Source organism: Oculina patagonica, chromosome 5 (genome assembly GCF_052425735.1).
Source record: "Oculina patagonica isolate OP01 chromosome 5, crgOcupat, whole genome shotgun sequence".
NCBI lineage: Eukaryota > Metazoa > Cnidaria > Anthozoa > Scleractinia > Oculinidae > Oculina > Oculina patagonica.
Window position 1 is genome coordinate 24,525,326 of NC_135762.1, and position 21,338 is coordinate 24,546,663.

The window sequence follows — 21,338 nt, forward strand, 5'->3', positions numbered from 1 at the left end:
TTAATTTTTGGTTAAAATCTAGACGAGGAAAGTGCCTCGTCTTGCCTCTTGCTGGTGAAGTGAGCAAAGATAACTATATAGTCATATTTATTACACTGTCTTGATGACAAATGCAGCAAAATCTTCCAAATAGTTCCCTTAGCTTTTGAGCCATCTTTTTCTCTTTTTCTTTTATTTCAGTGAGCGCTGTCTGTCCTAAGCTGCCCTCCATCCCATTGGCATATCCTATCTACCGTGGGTGTACAACTGAGACACAAGTTGTCAACCGAACCTGTATCGTTGCTTGCGTCAGTGATTATTCTCTGGAAAATGAGCCAATAACCCGGTTTTCTTTCCAATTTGTCTGCCAGGCTAATGGCACTTGGAGCGGAAAAATACGCAAATGCGTAGGTAAGTTCGCGGCCCTTTCCCCTCACGCACCCATCAAAAATGATGATGACGATGATGATGATGATGATGATTATGATGATGATGATGATGATGATGACGATAATGATGATGATAATGAGTTTTCTGTACATACAACTATTGCCTTTTTCGTGGAGTGAAAAAATATTGGTTAAAGGACGAAATTTTCGACCGTTCCTTCAAAACGTTGGATTTGAAACATGACAAACTTCACAAGGATCAAAGACCATTAAAGTAACTGAACATTGCGACCAAAAAGGTCCACATTTAGGGACTTACCATCACAGATAATACCGTGCGACTCGCGTTTCACCTTCACCTCACATTGCACGTCTGCCTCTCTTCAAGCGTGAACAAAAAAGCTGGCTAAAATTGACAGTAAAAACAAAATTATTAGTAATAGTAATTGGACTGAGTGGAGTACAATTCAGGGAGTAATCGGGCGAGTCATTTCGAAGCCGATTTGAAATTACGAGCACGATTACTCTCTGAATTGTACGACACGAGGTCCAATTACTAATTAATCGTGTCAATAACAAAATTCAAAGTTAGGAAGTCTTTAGGAACCTTTTCTGTGAGGAAAAGTCAAAGGTAAATTCAGTTGGTTGCACAAAAAGTTAGAAAACAGCAAGAAAAAACCCATTCAAATGCGCATGATTGACGCACGGATGGCGTAGGTGTCCAATTACAGGTATCCAATTTGAAGTTGCTCAAATTGGATACCTGTAATTGGACACCCACGTGATCGCGCGCCGATTACGCGACAAATAGGCGCGCGCAGAACCAATCAAAAACGAGAATTTTGTTATAGATACGATTAATCACAAAATTGTCCTACCCGCTCATCCCCCAAAAACAAAACGAGTCGCTCCAGCAGCGATTTAGGCCCAGCCTTTGACCACTTCAGTTATTTATATTCATTGATATCAAGAGTAGAACTTTCATTTATTAGAACTTTTTTTTTATTAGACACAAGACGTCCGAGCCTGCGTTGTCCCAGTGGCATAACAGTCACCGCCATGAAAGGAAGCCCCTCAGAAATGGTGTCCTGGAAAATAGATGTTGACGACAACTCGATCCCAGTCGACCCCAATGCCAAGATCACGGTGGACTCCAGCCACGAGTCTCCCCAAAATTTTACTATTGGCCGACATGATATTTACGTCACTGCAACTGATAAGTAATAGTAATTGGACTGAGTGGAGTACAATTCAGAGAGTAATCGGGCGAGTAATTTCTAAATCGGCAGAGCGCGCAGCGCGAGGCCGATTTGAAATTACGAGCACGATTACTCTCTGAATTGTACGACACGAGGTCCAGTTACTAATTAAACGTATCAATAACAAAATTCGAGGTTAGAAAGTCTTTAATGACCTTTTTTCTAAAAAAAGTCAAAGGTTAATTCAATTGGTTGTGCAAAAAGTAGGAAAACAGCAAAAAAGAACCCACTCAAATGCGCGTGATTGACGCGTGAATGGCGTAGGTGTCCAATTACAGGTATCCAATTTGAAGTTGCTCAAATTGGATACCTGTAATTGGACACCCACGTGATCGCGCGCCGATTACGCGACAAATAGGCGCGCGCAGAACCAATCAAAATCGAGAATTTTGTTATAGATACGATTAAGCTGGAAACAATGCGACTTGTTATTTTGAAGTGATAATCAGAGGTAATCTTTAAAATCATTTTCATTAGAATTCGGAATCCTAGTCGCTTTACAGCTTAAGATGCCGGAATGAAGCAATGCCAGAATTTTAAGGAACCCCTGAGCAACCTAGATTTACCGTAAAAAGTGCATGTTTTCGTAGCAGTAAAGTAGTATTTAGCCGGCAGGGGAGTGGAAGGGGCGAGAGGGAAGACATCTGATAGAAGCTAATGGAAGTGGTGCCGCTGAAGCCTTCAAACCCTGACTCTGTTTAAGACAAAATCCCTTCATTTTGAGAGGCTTGTAACTCTGCTAGAAGAGAAACTGGTTGTTATGTTTAATTTATAATGTAGATATGCTGCCTTTGTAATTACATCTGCAAATGATTAGACATTTTAGTCTTTTCGGAAAAGAACCATGAACTGTAAGTCCAGCCTTCTGTATTTTCAGTCTTATAGCAGGGGACGTTAAACTACCCACACTCTTATTCGCAAAAAGTAGGGCACGAAGCTTTCTGTGTAGTAAATTACAGTATGTATACAGCGCATTTGAACATATACATATGGAAAATGCAATTTATAAATGCACTGTCATTATTATTATAAACTTTTCCCACGTTATTTTAAACCATTTATTTCAGCAACCATATAGTCAGTGGTATGGTGTGACTCAATAGCAACCTTCCAGCTGACCACTGAAGATCGTTTTAATTCCAGATTTGGAGCTGCCAACTTGTAGCTTCTGCCCAAGTGACATTGTCAGAGAAGAGAAAAGTGCGTTGGTATGAGTGTCATGGGACAGGCCAGTTTGCTCCGACAATTCACACTTGCCCCCCAAAATCGTCGCTAACCGACAAAACGGTGATCACTTTTCAGTTCCAGGAACATATAAAATTCAGTACATTGTGGAGGACTTCGCGTACCCGAGAGCGAACATATATACCGGGTGCTCCTTTAACATAATACTAACCAGTAAGTAACAACTGTACTGTAAATTTTTTTCACTTTTTTGTGTCTTTGTATCTTTTATTTACATACCCTATTTTTCAAAACGCCAATTAAAACTTGCCTTAGCTCTTATTCAAAAAGCAAAACTGCAAATTTTATCCATACATCTTGAGTCATGTACACAATTCGTGTCCAGGTTTTATTCTCGCCTTCGACTCGAGTCTACGAATACCACACAATATCTACCGGCAAAAGCATTTTTCATACTGTCGGGAAAGCAAGTGGCAACCCTTTGTTGGTAGTGAGTACTCGTTAACTTTCAATTATTTTCCCGTCAAAACAATTGCGCAAGTGCAGCTCTCAAGAATCTGAAACTCGTCCTTACGCCAAATGGTTACGAGCAGTCGCTTAGCAACGTAGAGGCGAAACTTGCTGGCTCAGTCCTGTTTCAGAGACCGATAGTGCTTGCCCAGACAATATAGCGTTAGATACATAAACTATCATGCACAGTCTACCATTCACTTACAGCTTTAACCTTAGAGTCCTCAAAGAATTTCAAAATCATTTATAGTCACACTGCCTCATTCTTAGCTATTTGAGGTTTAATTGCCTTGCCAAGAAATCAAATGGTGGGTATGTTTTGGTATTATTCTTCCCCTCTTTCATCATTCATCAAATAAATGTTGTATTCGAGGCCTTAAAAAAGCCCCGAAAAACATTATAAGAGGGCAGTGAATTGTCCTCGAAGCAGTTCTGGACCTGGAAATTGACCATCAATACAGAATTAAATTTGTACTTTATTTCAACCGTTCAACCATTTTGTTAGAGATGGTGCCGGCAACGAAAACCGAAACTGCTCATTTAAAATAACTTTGAAAGGTGAGATGCATACAATCTTACATTTCCTTTCTGTTTGAAGGATTTAATAAAACCGCCTGCGTGGCAGGGGTCGATAGGGGAGAGGGAGAGAGGGAAAAAAGAAGGGGGAAAGGAAAATAGAAAGACTTCGTTTTCTTTCCTCGAACTTCCCTTTTCACTGAGGAGAACGTGTTGCCTTTGTAATGACATCTGCAAATAGTTAGACGTTCTAGTAGTCTTCTCGATCGGATAAGGACGATAAACCGTACGCCCCATCTCCAGCATGTTCAGTGTTATGATCAGCAGGGGACGTTAAATAACCCACACACTAATCTTAAAGAGTAGGGCACGAAGTTCCCGGTGTTGTGGTCTGTTCTTTCACATGTATCTCTGGGTTAGTTGGTGAAGTGAGAACATAGACATGGACGGATAGCGGCTGCCCAAGGCGTCTTATATGCTAATGACCGCTCTCGTCCCATAATTCTAATTGTAAAGCGCATTGAGGTTTGTAAATGCGCTATATAAGAACCTATATCATTCATTCATTCATGCCCTCCAGGCAGACTACCACTGGTAGTCTTAACCATAATCAGACCGGGCTTTTTTGGACCTTCTCTGACCGGGAGGGGGGGGGGGGGTTCCCCCCTATGCATCTTACAGAATATTTTAGCAATCACAATAAAACTTATAGGATATATTGTATGTCCGAATGTCTTTCTTTCGGTATACGTCACGTGGGATGCTGACGTCACATCACGTGACAATTACATCATGATGTCAAACAGCCGCCATCTTGGATCCGCCATTTTGCATTTCAAAATTTTTGCAAAATGCCAGAAAACCACCCAAAATCATTGCAAAGTACTCAAAATAAATAAAAATGTGCTTTAAACCCGTTAAAGTGTAAAACTTATTCCCTTTAAGTTTATTTTTATAAACAGAAACACACAAAATTACAAATTTGGGAAAACATACCTGTCAAAATGTCGTTGCCATGGTGATGTCAAGTTCCTGACACATCATCCAACCCTTCCAAATTGTTGCCAGATAGATTTTAGGAAAACTCAGAAAGTTTGGCAGCGTTTGGTTAAATCTTAAAAAAGTTATAAAAGTTCAAAGTCAGCGCGGGCCTCAAAAGCCAACCCCCTCCCCCCCCCCCCCCGGTCTGAATAGGGTTAAGTGCGTGGCCCACAATTTCCAGCACCTAGCTCCGGTTTCTGTAGACTAATGAAGCCAGTATTTCCAAATGCTTCCATAACAACATATAATAAAACCCAACATTTCCGCTTTGTAATTCGACCTGGATAGAGGGCCCGCATGAAAAATATGGAGAACTGATATGGCTTTTTCTCTTAGTATATCAAATTTATTTTTCATGCATTACGTCAACAAAAGGTCAACAATCACAGGATGGTAATGACATTGGCAATGGCAATGGCAGGGGTAAAACATTGGTTTAGATCATTACCATGTGATATCCAAATGCACTTTACAATTCAAATGTAGTGAAATCGGATGCAAGCATGTATTAAGGTGACTGTGGCAGCCGCTCCCACCCAACCGCTAAATGCATGTGAACATCCCCACTTCCCAATACTGCGTGGAAGATATGAGGACTACGTTCCCTCTCTGTTCAAACAGTAATACGGGTACTGTAAATGAATAACGCTCCTACTACTAAATATGATTAGCTGCTGCAGACAAGGCCAACGGCTTAATGTCGCTGCCCAATGACTTTGGCTATGACCGGGGAAGATTGAGATGGTTCGTCATCGATTAAATATAATAAAGATGTAGCTTTTTACGAGACGTGCACTAGTGTAAGTTCCAGCCGAGTGGCCCAGCGTTTAATTCCGGATTTTGTAACATAAAGCGAGAAGAAAATCTCCCCCCACCCCCCTCTTGGATGGGATACTCATTCATCACGGGGATCGATACACGCAACACCTAATTCACCAGAGAGAGGTCTGTGAGAGCAAAGTTCCTTGCTCAAGAACACAACACAGTGACCTATCCTGGACCGTTCGATCTGCCAAAATCCAGCCCGCTGTGCTTCTTCTTTAGCCTGGGTCTCATGTGATCGCCCCGATGACGTTTCCATCGCATCGATCGTTTACAAATACTGAGACGATCGTAGGCGATCGAAGCGATTGGAAGCGATCGGGGCTTCTCATGTGATCGTCCTGATTAATTATAAACGAATACAGCAATTTTTAGTTTTCATAATTTTATTTAACAGCCAAATCCTGCCGAAGATTATCGCCTCCCAGGAATGGAGCTCTTGTCTGCACTTCAGATGCGAATCCTTTCTGTGCAGGTTTTTGTAAGAGTGGAACTGACTTTGAGTTCAATCCACCGATGTTGTTCTATTGTTCTGCTGGAAAATGGAACTCTTACTCATTCGGTCCCCAAGGCGCGAGCAGACCATCCTGGCCTAACTGTTCAGGTAAGAGAAAAATAGCTGATCAAATGTACTCTTCTAAATAGAATATGCCAAAAAATAATAAAGTTGTGTAAAGTTTGGTGGGGATGATGTGGCATTGAGCAGGCCATTTTCTTTAGCTGTGGGGCCCTATAAAGCACGGCCAAAGAGAATCTCCTATCGCAGCATATACAAAATCTTTTCTATCTTTTTGATGTAATATATCAAACACGAGAAACAGTGTTTTACCGGGATATACAAACACCGAGTTGAAAATACGACGCACAGCATTTTTTGACCAATGCCGATGAAACACTTTCTCGAGTGTTTGATATATCTTCTCAATCGAGACAAAAACTACGGAGTAAAACGAAAAAATAAAATCGTAAAAATCTGGGAACGGCGTTGGGATACTAAGTTTTTTTATTTTTATTTTTTTATTTTTACTGCAGGCAGTGCCAATCCCTCTTGGATGAAAATGTATGGCTTTCATTGGTATTACTATAATGGTGATGCACATCGCCCAGACGTTCAAGATACTCTTAAGAACCAGTTCCACACGTTGATGACGCAACCCTTTGTTCCTCCACCTTTTTGCTTAACTAATCCAAAATGCACAAAGGATAACTTTTCAGTCTCTCCAGGAGTAATAGGTACATGATTTCATCTTATTATATTGCAGCTTAAAGGAGCTACGTCCTCAACTCAACTTGCAAAAATTGGCAAATGTTTTCAACTTGTTGATCATAATCCGTCTTAATCTTAGTAAGTCGAAACCATCCTTGTTTGGTTTTTGGGGTTTTATTACCCCTGTGGTGATTTTTTTTTAGGTTTCCTTCAATTTGAAGCTACTAAAAACAAGACTTAAAATACCGTGACATAGGTCCTTTAAAATTAGATTTAGAGTGATGTGAAATAGGTTTAGGTGGATAATCGTGGAAACAATATTCAGAAACAGATCCTTTTCAGGCCCTTACAGAGAAGTAAAAGTTCCTTTATTATTTTTAAGATCTGTTCCATTTCAAATCGCTATTTATCACAAGATAAAGGCCAATTACCTTCCATGCCACTTACCGTGACTGAGGATAATTGTGCCTTAGGATATTAAACCATGTTACCCATATTTCCGTTTTGAATTTGTCATCAAAGTCCATCTGAAAACATAGTAATGTAACAATGTTACTCTCCGTCGCTAGGTAGTCATCTATAGCTAGCTCTGTAACAGGCTCATAAAACAAGTTTAGACGTGGTGTATATTAATTTGAAATAAATACAATGTTTTTAATATAATCCATGAAATATTATTCGTGCGTGTGATTGGTCTAAACATGTCACGTGATGCAGCCAAACTAAGGAATATCACGTGGATTCGTTTCGGAAAACTGTTCGCTTCTCTGAACAGATAATGACAGCGGACAAATATCAGTGGGTATTATCGCGCCAAATGGAGACTATATTGTTTATAGAATATAGGAGTACCAATCAATCGGAGGCAGTAAAGTCATTCAGATTTTATTAGAGCAGGGTTTTCACAAGAACTTTGCCATAGACGAGGCAAGATCTTGATAGGGGGTTCTAGGGACATGCCCTCCAGAAAATTTTGAAATCTAGAAACTCTGGAACTCTTTCTTGACATTTTTCATAAGGTATTTTTTAAGATCACCTTGGGATTCTTTTCCCAACAAAACATCTGTCCTGATTTAAGAAAACAAGGCCACCGGAACTGCCAGGGGCCAGCAACTCTCTCAGCCCTCCCTCCCTTCCCCCTGTGGGTTTCAGAGAGCCCAGGGGCACTGCTAGGAAGCCTTCCCATGCCCGATCACAGCTGAGCTCTCAACGGTCTCAAGGCTACTGAGCCTGGCCCCCCAAGAACCAAAAGCCAGGATTAGTCCTGACCACATTTCAAAGCAAAGTCTTTGCAGGAAACAAGCCAAAAACCTGACTTTAGCCCCCCCCCCCCCCCCCCCCCGCCGGATTGCAATTCGACAGCTGACCCAGAGCTTCCTAGGGTTGTTAGGTCAGGGCCCGGGCTACCTTCCCACGGGGTTGTTGACGTCCCCCCCCCCTCAAATTTCTCTGACCGCAAAGGCTTGAAGGCCGACTCCGTCGGTCTTCAAGAACGGATCCCGGAGTCCACGTTTTGCAAAATTCAGATAGACATATTTTGTTTTTCATTTTGGGTTAAAATTTAGACGAGGCAAGTGCCCTGCCTTGCCTCTTGCCTCTAGTTACGGCCCTGTAGAGTGAGCTTAAAGACTACTTAATGAACGGGTTTTTTAGTATTATTAATTTGCAGGTTGACGTCGCAGAGAAGACCAGAAGGAAACTTAAAATTGGTGTTTTGTTTTTGAATGTTTCAATAAATTTCACGTGTGGGTCTGAATGACTTCTTCTTCAGTTCTTTTAACAAAAAAAAAACAAAACAATCTGCATGATATAGTAGTATACTTCGAGCGTTTTACGGCCGGCTAACTGGAAGGGGAAAGTAACTAGATTCAAAACTAAAATTGAGAGTTGCTGATTAAATGAAACGTGATCATCTTCTATCGATCTACTCCTAGACTGGGTATCATGCGTACTGGCACTACCCTTCAAACGGATTATATTGTGTCTAAAATTATTCTCGACTATTCTGCAGTGATTATGCACATGATAGTGAAAATGGTCAGAACAAAACCTATGTTACACGTTTTGATAGTTTCTTTTGCTTCAACTTGCATTGTTTATTTTTATTGGGAATGCCTCGTCATAGAAATAATAACCTTTAAATCCCTAAATCGTTTTAGTACACAAAAAAAACCTATACAAAATAATCGTTGTGCAGGGACCTCGGAACATTTTTCCAATGTGGGAGGGGAGGGGGCTGACTAGTAACTTATAGTTGAGGGTTTTAGAGACTCTTCCACCTAAGGTAATCAAGGCTTTATTAGACCGAGATTCTGTTCCAGGAATTGCCTGAGCTTTCGACTCTTTTAAACCTTATATATTGGTCGTTGGAATAGTCAGGAACAGATAACAAAGAAAGAAAAAGAGTCGTTTCTTTTTCCACTTGCACTTTCATAACCTCCTGCGCAGACGTTTTTTGGACTCGTCACGCGCTCCTTCATCACACGTGAACGGTTAGTGGCGGAGGAATGCGTGACGTGCCCAACGAGTTTTGCCGTGGACGTTCACTTGACGGTCGAGAATATTTCTATAAGTCAGTGTAGACCCAAGGCAAAAATGCAGAGGTCTTTTACTACAACAAGATTATTTTTGCGTTAGAAGGTTCATCACTAGAGGCTGAAAGAAATTTTAAGAAACGTTTGGCAGAGTGATAAAAAACTCAATTCTGTGAATTTAATATATTGTAGGTGCGGACAGGGGGGTCTGAACCTCCCGCCTCCCGTACCTTTTACTCCCGCTTCCCGTACCGTTTACTCCCGCTTCCCGCCCCTTTCTGCGGTGGTTCCCATCTCTTCGTCCCATGTCTATTGCGAAATTTTACTCGTTTTCTCTCGGTTCCCGCCACTTTAGGAATCCCGTTTCCCGCCCTCTCTTCTCCCGCTTCCCGCCCCTTTTTTTCCCGGGCTCCCGCCCCCTGTCCCCCTCCATAATCTTAGAACCTCTTTAGAATTCTGAGTGCACTTACGACAACAATTCTTCCGTCGTCTGCTACGTAATTTTAATTCCAAAGTTATATATATATGCTGACATGCCATAACCGAAAACGAATCAACGCGCTGGAATTTTGACAGTTAATGCAATAAAACGAGATGCATTAAGTCTTGGAATCAGTGCGGCTCATCTCCCTACTCTCATACCAGATATAGGACATTAATGCAGTATCGGTTTCGGAGAACTTGCAGTGTAACACAACGCCGTTAGTGTGTCACGTTTCATTTTCATACCGTAAAATAAGGCATCGCATAAAAAAGGAGACAGATTCCCACACATTTTATCTGATGCTTGTGCTTGTGTGGGTCGGTTCAGGAAGGGAAACAAACCTTATTTTCTGGGATGGCCTTAGCAACACGGCAAAATTAATTACTGGAGCGAAAAGTCATATTTTCATATCATAAACAAAATATTGTTCAGCAAATAAGGCTAATAATTATTTAGGACAGGAAATTGCATCTATTTTTTATTAAGATACCTCGATGTTTCATAACTGAAGCGGCAACGTTCCACTCTTAGTTACAATAACATGACAAGGCTTGTCAGCTCATGTGATGCATCCTGAGCCACTTCAAGTAAACAGGAACTCGTAGGTCACATGAAATCCATGCCATATCACGACATCCCCTTATATTGTATTCTCAGAATTGATGCATCACTTTTCTTGGAATCAAGTGTCGCTTACTCGCATGATACCATTTGTTCACAACTCCGAAAAAGATGCTCTATCATCTTTTGAGTACAGTATCTATGTTTATACTAACTTTCACCGGGGATCTGGATTTCTCAGTAATAACAAGAGTCCGTAATAGCGGGGTGTCCGCAAGGCGAGAGTTACAACTGCCACAAATTATTCTCGACTGTTCTGTAGCGATCATGTTGAACGTTTTGATAGTAACACTGACTTCCTTCTAGTTGTTATTTTTATCTCTGACTTATTTCGAAATAACCCTTCATCATCAATCCCTAAATGGTGTCAGTACACAAAATTAATCTCATACAAAGTGATACCGTGTAGAGGCCCTGCCAGGGTGTCCTCGAGTCGCTTGCCTGAATTTTAAAATGCTTGGTGTCGCTGTTTCATCGGCCATTCTAGGCATTTTTGTCACTTGTCGGAATTTGGCTAGAGCAATTATTTTTTGTCGCAATTTCATTCATGTGCTGTCGCTACTTTTTGGGCCATGTCGCTTGTCGGAATTTACCCTGGCAGGGCCTCCGTGTAGGTTCAGAGCTTTATGTGACCGAGATTCTGTTACAGGTATTGTCTGAGATTTTGACTCTTTTAAACTTTCAACTTTCAAAATAAATTCTTTAACAGCTTGAATTAACTAATATATTGTCCGAATGAAGCACAACGAACAGAAAACAAAGAAAGCCGTTTTTTTTTTTTTTTTTTTTTTTTTTTTTTTTTCTACTTGTGTTTTCATAACCTCCTTAACGCAGACGTTCTTTGGACTCGTCACGCGCTCCTCACTCTCGCCTGAACGATAAGTGGGGGAGAATGCGTGACGTACTTAGCGAGTTTGGCCGTGGACGTTAACAGTTGACTTAAAAAATGTAGAGGACTTTTTACTGCAACAAGAACATTTCCGCGTACAAAGGCTGGAAGCTGAAAGAAATTTTAAGTAACGTGTGACTTATTGATAAAGAACTCAGTTGTGCCGTAATTAAATACTCATGATTTTAGAACCTCTTAAAGGCACTTCCAAATAATCCTTACACTTTGACGGCTTCTTTGGTTTTTGAGTGTTTTACGATAACAATGCTTTCGTCGTCTGCTACGTTTTTTTTTTAAAATTCCAAGGTGTTATATACGCTGACATACCATAACCGAAAACGGATCATCGCGCAGGAATTTTGACAGCTGTTGTAATAAAACGAGATGCAATAAGTCATGAAATCAGTACGGCCAGTACGGCTCCTCTGTCTACTCGCATACCGGACATAGGACATTCTTGGGGTACCGTAAAATTCCGGTTATAAGTTCCCGCTTATAAGCCCCCCTCCCTTCCCCGTTATAGGCCCATCTACCTGGAAACAAACAAATACATCCGATTATAAGCCGCCCCCGGTTATTAGCCCCCCCCCCCTTCGCCCCGCGGGGGCTGCCGAATGAGAGTACTAAAAAGGGCTAAATGCTTTGTTATGCGTTTCGAACTAAGAACACATATCGATCAACACTCCCGTGGCCCGTTTCGGAACTTTTTTTTCTATTCCGCTTATAAACCCTCCCGGATATAAGCCCCATATTAAAGCCCACCCAAAAACCCTTACGAAGCTAACCCAGGGCTTATAACCGGAATTTTACAGTACCAGTTTCGGAGAACTTGCAGTATAGCACAACACCGTTCGTGTGTCACGTTTCAGCTCCTTACCGTACCCAAATTCGCAAGTTAAGCCAATCAGAAGCGCGATCTCAAGTACTGTCCTGATATCCTACGATATCAAGTCACTGACCTGATATGCCACCATATCACGGTCACTTTGAAGTAAAGTAGTGTTACTGTACGATAAATTGAAAAGAGGCTTACCCATAAAACAGAACTTCGTAATTTAAATAAAGCCGTGTTTAGCGGTCGTAAAAAGAGAAAACCTTTCCCGCCAAAACTAAACTTGAGCGCGCTCGCCAATTTCGCGATGTTTGCCGATGAGTACTGAGACATTCATACTTAAAAATGGAGTCGGAGTTTCCATTTTTTTTCGCTTAATTTGAATTTTAAAAAGTTAGGGAATGAAACTCTAAACAAAAGAGTGAAAAGAAAAAGGAGAAGAAGAACTTGGTAAAAGTGTTGAAGACCTATTTAACACAATTTGCAGTACGTACCTTGCATGCAAGCATGGCTTCAACAGAGCGACAAATATAACCGGAGTTCAGTGCCTGAATTTGGGTACGGTAAATACCTAATCGTACCTTTTTGGTACGCTTCGGCTGCATATCAGGCTCGTTTGGTCTCGCCGAAGCGTACCAAAAAGGTACGACTAGGTATATAAATACTGTATAATAAAGCAATGAATTAACACGACACAGATCCCACACATTTTTTTTTTATGCTTGTGATTGCGCATATGGCTTAGAGTGCTTAAATGTGCTTATCCAGGGTTAAATATTGTTGAACAATAATAAATCATAGAGCCATTAGCAACACGACAGAATTAAACTGGAGTGAAAAGTATCATAATCAAAATATTGTTTAGCAGATAAGGCTAATATTTTTTTAGGACAGGAAATCGCATCGGGTTTTTTATTAAAATATCTCGATGTTTCATAACTGAAGTTGTAACATTCCACACTGAGTAAAAATAACATGAAAAGGCTTGTCAGCTCATGTGATGCATGCTTAGTACACTTCAAGTAAAAAAAAAACAAGAACTCGTAGGTCACTGACAGTCACATGAAATTCGTGCCTTATCATGACGTTCCCTGATTTTGTATTTTCAGAATTGACGCATCACTTTTCTTGCATTGGAATCAAGTGTCGCTCACTCGCATGATAACGTTCGTTCACGACTCCAAAAAAGATGTTCTATCATCTTTTGCTTACAGTATCTTTGTTCATACTAATGCTATGGAACACAATTGCCGCTGAAAGAGAAATTTATGTTTCACCAAGCGGAAATGATTCGCCACTTTGCACTAAAGAACTCCCGTGCAAGAGTCTCGATGAGGCACTATCGCTCGCTTATGGTCTTAACTCTACAAGGATAATATTGGCAAAAGGAAGCTACACGATGAAAAATAGCCACAATTTTACCAGGATGACTACGTTTGAACTGTTTGGCAATGGCTCAAACCGAGACGACGTAAAAATAACGTGTGATGCAAATGTTAGCCTTTCGTTTATTCTTAGCGAGAATATTTCCTTCGAGGGAATCAAGTTACAAAAGTGTGGTGGATGGCATCAGAGCGTTGTAGGAATTAAAAAACATTATCCAGATCTCCACGATGCGAAATTCAGGGCAGCCTTGGACTTTCGATATTGCAGAAATCTTCAAATCTCAAATGTCGAAATTTCGTTTTCTCCAGGACTAGGCGTTAATTTGTATGATGTTGGAGGCTTCGTGAACTTTACTGACAGTGTGTTTGCTGATAATAAGGCTTCAGATGATGAAACCAGCAGGTGCAACCCACTTGCCAAGTACGTGTATTCAGGAGGTGGTGTTTTTGTGATTTTAAACCGGTACGGCTCTAATACAGTGAATGTAACGCCAAGCGAGCATGACTCATATCAACACGACAACCACTATTTGTTTACAAATTGCCACTTTCTAAGAAATAAAGCGCGCTGGTCACGCAACGGTGAACACAATGATATCAATACGCTTGGACGGTGTTTCAGCAGCGGTGGAGGGTTGGCAGTGTACTTTCACGGAAATGCTTCGAGATGCAATGTTTCAATCCAAGCTTGCAACTTCACTGATAATCTGGCCTCGTGGGGAGGTGGTCTTCAAATTAAAACGAAAGACAACACGGAAAACAATACCTTTGTAATAGAGGGAACGACGTTTTTGAGAAATAAAGCAGTTTTGGCCGGTGGAGGAGCTCGCATTGGAAATACACCAAACAAAGATGCTCAGCTTTTTTGGAATCTATTCCATATCAACAACTGCTCGTTTCTGAACAACGCCGCCGAACGGGGAGGTGGCGCCTCAATCTTTGGGACAACAATTCCCCGAAAATGCACCAAACACACAGATTCCCCTGTCACACAGTTCTTCTTTAATGGCTGCAATTGGCAGAACAACAAAGGAATTGTAGGGGCTGCCATAGGGCTGTATCTTTACAACTATACTAAAGACCAAATTGGACCGAAATTTCATGTTTGTTTTGATAATGATACCCTGTTTGAGTCTAATGAGGCTCGCGGCTATCGAGACCTGACAATTGAACAAGGAGCTCTCTACAGTATGGAGGTACCTCTTATCTTCAAAAACACTACCAAATTTTTGACCAACAGCAAGTCCGCCTTAGTTTTAAATAAGGCGACACTCCACGTAAATGGCCAACTAGATTTTATCAACAACACTGGGTTTAGAGGCGGCGCAATAGCAATGTATGGACGATCGAGAATTATTTTCCATGAAAATTCAAACTTAAGCTTTGAAGCAAATTCATGCGTGCACAAAGGTGGAGCAATGTACATTCAAACGCCACGCCCTCCCCTGAAAAGTTTCAACGCAACTTGTAATAACAGTTTGAACGCAACTGGTACTAGCATTTACACTTGTTTTTTCGGCTATTTCAACTCCTCCGTAGATTATGATGACTGGAATACAACAGTCATCTTTACAAATAACAATTGCAAATCACCCCATAACGCCTCAGGAAAAGCAGTCTATGCCACTACACTTAAAAGATGTTGGAAAGCGTGTGAGAATCGGAATCACAACAGCGTATTTAGATGGAAGTTTGTCAAGTTTAGAGATTTGCCTGATAATTTAACGAATTTTTCGGGAAAAGTTGCGACAGACCCAGTGGACATAAAGCATGTAAAGAGAGACTGGGAGGTTGCTCCAGGTGAGGTTTTTAATGCAACTGTCATTTTGCGTGACGAGGTCAAGAACCCGGTCCCAGCAATTATTGATATTGTAATCAAATCGACCTCAGTAAGCCTTAACAACAATACATCATCCTTGTTTCTAACGACTGGCCATGGGAAAGTAACAAGAATCTCTTTACGTGGAAGAGAAGGAAGCAGATTTTCCGTGGAACTGAACTACATCGGATGTCAAATTATCGGAAAAGCAATACAAGATATCAAGTTGAAGAAGTGCTACGCTGGATTTCGTTTTTCGGATAAAACGTCCATGTGTGAATGCATAAAACCTGTCACGAATAGGGAAGCTAGAGGCGTCTCAAGATGCACCTCTGATGGAAAGAGCCTTTTTGTGAAGAAAGGATACTGGGCAGGAGAAGTTGATGGCAAGTTTTTCACGTATATCTGCCCTGTTGGATACTGTAATTCAAGCAATTTAAACTCTGATGAGTATCGTTATGTTAAGCATCACGTGTGCAAAGAAGGTAGAAATCAGAGCAGCATACTTTGCGGACAATGTGATGGAAATTACACCATTACTGTTGGTAGCGAAAAGTGCCAACCGGGATGCACGAACTGGTACTTGTTTCTCTTGATACCTGTTGGTTTGGGTCTTCTTCTCCTTGTCATGGGAATCATGCTGATTGATCTCGATTTCTTTACTGGATACCTAAACGCCTGGCTGTACTCTTACCAAGTTATGGAACTCTTAGCACCAGATGGATTTCAATTCAACGCTTTTCGTGAATTTGTCACTGCTTTAACCAAGATACAAATTCAAGTTGGCAGCAACAGCTTCTGCTTGGCCAAAAGCTGGGACGATGCAGATAAGCTAATGGTGTTGTACGCCATCCCGGTTTATGTAATAGCAACTGTCGTCTTGCTAGCGAAGATGGTGGGTGCTTTTCCAAACTGGTGGTTTAGCAGACGGGTCAGAGCTCCATTTCGCGGCATATGCACCATCCTTGTACTTTGTTATACGGACGTCACCTATATTTCTCTCAGGATTCTGCGTTACGCCAACGTTGGATCAAAGACCGTGCTCTTCGTCAATGGTGACATAGAGTATTTCAAAAAAAATCATCTCTATTATGGAATCGTCGCCATATTATTCATTTTGGTGTTCGTGTTACCGTTTCCGTTGTTCCTTTTATTTCGCCCTCATCTGACCAAAGGTCTTCGCCCCGTGCTGAATCTCAATCGCTGGAATCCGTTTTTTGATGCTCTTCAAAGCTGCTTTAAAGATCAGTATCGTTGGTGTGCGGCTTTCTACTTTATCTGCCGGCTGGGTATCCTGGTAGTTCATACGTTCATGCCGCCGAGTCCAGTGAAAAGACTTCTGCTGGAGGGTTGCTGTATCTTGATCCTGCTGATCTTTGCAATCCTCAGGCCCTACAAGGAAGCTCGTGATGTCAACGAGGGCGAGAAGAGTTACGAGTGGATGTACATATCTGACGTAGTACTCCTGACCACTCTTACCTTTATTGCTGTGATAAGTTCCCCAATCGAGAACAACGGTACGACTATTCATGGTACAAATCACGGTTTCCAAACAGTACTCAACATTTTGTCGTGCATTCCCGCTGTAGTGTTGTTGGGAGTAGCTTGCTGTATTGGCAGAAGATACCTATCCGCTTTCCGAGGACCTCCAGGCGATGAGACCGTACCAGTTATGTCTGAAACATCAAACATAAGAAGAGCAAGCATGTCGGAAACTCCCGAAACATCCGAGACTCGACACAGCAGCAGAGGAAGCCGCAGCTTATCAGGCAGGCCTCAAACATCCCGATATCTCTATGATACCATAGATATCCTTACCAACTGAAATTAAAATAAGTAATTAACTTTCTAATATGTACAATAAGCGAATGAAAAGGACTTTAATAACAGACATATAAAATCGCTTGCACTGGATTAAAGCTTTTACACCTCGATTTATGGTGAAATTAAATTCGATTTCCGAGCTTTCAGTTGATCAAAAGAACTAAAACCAAAACTAGTCGGGGTAACAAGTGCGTCCAAGCATTGGAAGAGTTTCCGATAATCATTATATAATCTAATCAAAACTTAAACAAATTCTCGAATCTGATTGGGTAGCAACAGGCCCGACTAATGCTAATTGGACAGTTAAGGGACGTACCTGTTTCGACAGTACGCCGTATTAATTTAAGCGCGCTGCAATAAGACACCTGCACTTAAGTGGGTTCCTTTACCATGAATCTAGAAAAACACCTTTCTGTTGCCCTCGACCTTTTTTGTTGTTTGTTTCTTAGGTTTTTCTAAACAGTTCATTGGCAGCAGGACTTTATGTTGTTTCATTGTGTCTGTAGTCGTATTAGTGAATAACAAAACGAATTTTTGGTTGGTAGTTGCTTGATTACTCATGTAATGACGGGATACCGTCATTATAATTAACTGGTACTTATTCACTCAATTCAATCGAAAGCTTCTAATTGGAGGATTTAAATGGGGCTAACCGGCCAACATGTTGACCAAAAATAGACTAGATCAAAATGTTTACTTTTGAGCTTCTCGTTCATAACTGTTGTTGTTATAGAGCTGGATCTTTACCCAACAGCGCGCGTTCTTATTGGCTACTTAGAGGTCACATGACATCTAACAATAAAACCGTTTCCCGCCAAAAGTCTTTGAGTGGGCAACATTACAAAATCTATGACGTCAGAGGGTAACAATGCAATGTTGCTCGCGAATGTTGACCGACGACTGCCGTTTCGTTGTGTTATATAACAAATCACTTAATGACTGGTCCCTCGGGAAACCAGTTAACGCCTCGGGAAACATTGAGGTTCCCTGGAAACAAAATTAACTGTTTCCCTTGGGACAAGTCATTATAATTAAGTGTATAATATGAAATTGTAGAACTTTTTTGGATCGCCACGCAATTTTCAACGATGCAAGGAGACGAGATGATGCCTTGCACAATTATCCATTACATTATGATTGTCGTCCATGTAAACGAAAAAATAATAAGAAATATTTATTATTGTAGGAGAGGATAATCATTGTATCATCGGACAGTAGAACTTTGGATTGAAAGTGAAGTGAGAGGCTTGGTTGTATTTTTGGACCTTCGTTTTGTGCCTAAGGAAAATACTAATACACTGCAGTTGAACCTCCCCTTATAATTACGGAAAATATTATCTTCCGTAGGCGGACCCTAGCGCTTAACACGGACATTTTTGACCTATTGTCAGTAAACAACTTCCCCATGCTGACACTTTTTCCGGTCCCAAGGGTGTCCGCTAACGGAAGGTTTGACTGCACATTGGAAAAAAGTAGTGTTTGTAGATGAAGAAGATACAGTGTCGACATATTTTTATTATAATAGAATTTTTAAAAATTTCTAACGTCTTGCCTCTCAAATACTCAAAATAAACTAATATAAGAGTTTCGAAGTTGTAATTGTAAAACGTTTTTAAAAAATTATATTTTTATTCAATATAGTAGGTTGCGAAACTGATACGAGGTTTGAATTTTTGGTTATTTTGAAACAGTTTGTAAGTGTTCACCTCTTTTATCTTGAACAAGCAAACTTCAATTTTAAGTTTTAAAGTTTAATGGTCCAAAAAGGTGTGTCATTTCATGATCTTGTTGGTAACCTACTAAAATTAAAAAAAAAATGGCAAAAAATAAGTTAAAAAATCTATATAAAAGTTTGACCCGATCAATTTACGGAGTCATAGTTCTTTAACACCAAAGTCATTTACAAATTTTAGGTAAATTTACAAATTGACAAATTTTAAATAAAATACCTCGTATACAATGTGTGGTACTGTAGTTGTTCGTTTTTAAATTAACCGCGCGAGGGCTTTCTTTTGTTTTGGAAATGCATGTGGAGGTGATCCAGATCCAGTTGCATTCTTATACATTGAGAGTTTTCTGTCGCTGAGAATAACAATATAAGACCATTTGCGGACAAATTTACCGCCAACTCGATATCAAATTATCCGCAGTGTTGCTTTGGCCGATTGCAGCATTTGCTCATGCTCCGTGTGTGTCAACTTGTTCCTGGTAGGCGAGGAAAAAATAACCAAGCTGTTTATATGGAAAAAAGTTGGCTCGTTCCCCAGGGTCACCCTACCTTTAAAGCGAGTGACCCAGCCTCCCGAACCAACTTTGCAATTTCTCACTGATATAAACGGCGCAGCTATTTATAAAGAAACGCATGAAAAGCTCTCTCGCCCGGGGTGGCTCGGTATGGAGGGTAACCCTTCTACCAGGGACAAAAAGCCTCGATATAAACAGGCCCTTAGTATTAAGAGGCTTTCTTTCTTAAAAACACCCACTCAAATCCGCGTCAAAAAATAATTTTGTCTAAAACTCTGGCAACTGAAAGACTTTACCGAGGCTAGAACTAAAACAGATTTGGTTTGATTCAAAATGATTTTCTGGCCGCGTTAGGAGCCATTAAATATTTTGCCCTTTCGGGCCCGCCGCAACAGTTGAAAAATTAGAAAAATAGGCATTTTTGAGTTGCTGTCAAATATTTCATTCGCATCGAACACCGACAATTTTTATATCAATTTGTTCATAAACATTTCTAGTTTTCTAAGAAGGTAGCAACTTTCCCCTCGATTTATCTGGAAATGCGGAATCAAGGATATAATGACCACTTCTGATTGGCATCGAACGAAGATTGAAAAATGACCTTGATTTGGAAGCGAATATTTCAATTTCGAGACCTAGCTGATAACTCTACTCTACACAGCCGAAAAGTGTAGTCCTCTATCTGCTAAAATATGCAAAATCAAATGTACGTTTTCAGTATTTCAAAAGTTATGACCATTTGTATCAGCCTAGTATCAGCACATGTGCGAGTAATAACAACATTTCCGCTTATATTGTCGTTATTACTCGCACATGTGCTGATACAAACGGTCATAACTTTTGAAATACTGAAAACGTACATGTGATTTTGCATATTTTAGCAGATAAAGGACTACACTTCCAGCTACAAGTACCAGTGAACTTGTAGCTGGAAAATAAACAGTATAAAATGAGCTGATTGCGTTATTGGAGTTGGACGGCTAATTCCCCATGAAAACCGACTTCAACAATATAGCACTGTGACAATGTTGCCCTCCGTCGTTAGGTGGTCTTATCATCTAGTCTTGTGAAAGGCTCGGGAAACAAGTTGAGACATGTAAATATAATTTGCTTTATTATATGGAGGAGAGTGTTTTACTGGGAACTAAACCACTCGTAGATTCCATACGCCACTCCATCCGGGACCCGAGTGGCGTATTTTCCGTATGACACTCATGCGAGTGACATATCTCTCATTGACGTCACGATTTGCGCCATTTCTATTTTGCTGAATGAGCTTGGTTTCGTGTCATTTGTTGTTAGCAAGCATCGGCACGAAGGTTAAATTTGTTTAACTAAGCAACGAAAAAGAATGAGTTTTCCAAAAAGGTTAATAATGAGAATAGGATAATGGAAACCTTGACGATTTTTTAAAGATTTTAGAGGGAATTCTTCGCAAGGGATTTCACGAGTGCAAGACGTCGTGAAGAAGAAAACAAAAGCAGTTGAAAACTATTGATCGGCCATCAAGACTTTGCCGCATCGGATTCAAGTCAAAGTCAGTGATGTTTTCAGTTCTTACGTGTTATTTAGTTGACGAGTATTTTGTTTGATCGGAATTCAGTTTTTAGTGTTTCTATATCCTGGGCACGGGTGCTTTGTATTTTCTTATAAAGACGAACGCTGATTTGTAAAACTGGCTCGATTATTCGAAAACAATGAAATAAAATTCGGCAACGTCAACTACATGTGGTCTCCATATAATAAAAAGAACATTACACTTTGGCTCAAAGATATGAATTTTATGTTCTCGTGGCAA

General features: G+C 40.6%; 3 protein-coding genes and 1 pseudogene across 3 annotated transcripts in view; all 4 read left to right on the forward strand.

The window, feature by feature from the left end:
* Positions 1 to 21,338, forward strand: part of LOC144653437 (uncharacterized) — a 62,547-nt gene that overhangs the window by 23,355 nt on the left and 17,854 nt on the right. The gene's annotated exons all lie outside the window — the stretch shown is intronic.
* Positions 1,374 to 3,094, forward strand: LOC144654104 (sushi, von Willebrand factor type A, EGF and pentraxin domain-containing protein 1-like; annotated as a pseudogene).
* LOC144654105 (uncharacterized) lies at positions 3,392 to 8,664 on the forward strand. Its single transcript, XM_078514208.1, has 5 exons — positions 3,392 to 3,417; positions 3,828 to 3,880; positions 6,099 to 6,305; positions 6,734 to 6,934; positions 8,578 to 8,664. The coding sequence occupies exons 1-5, from the start codon at positions 3,392 to 3,394 to the stop codon at positions 8,580 to 8,582; spliced, it is 492 nt and encodes a 163-aa protein (XP_078370334.1). The 3' UTR covers positions 8,583 to 8,664.
* LOC144653436 (uncharacterized) lies at positions 13,366 to 17,396 on the forward strand. Its single transcript, XM_078513424.1, has one exon. It carries the CDS (start codon positions 13,458 to 13,460, stop codon positions 17,295 to 17,297), a length of 3,840 nt encoding a protein of 1,279 aa, XP_078369550.1. The 5' UTR covers positions 13,366 to 13,457; the 3' UTR covers positions 17,298 to 17,396.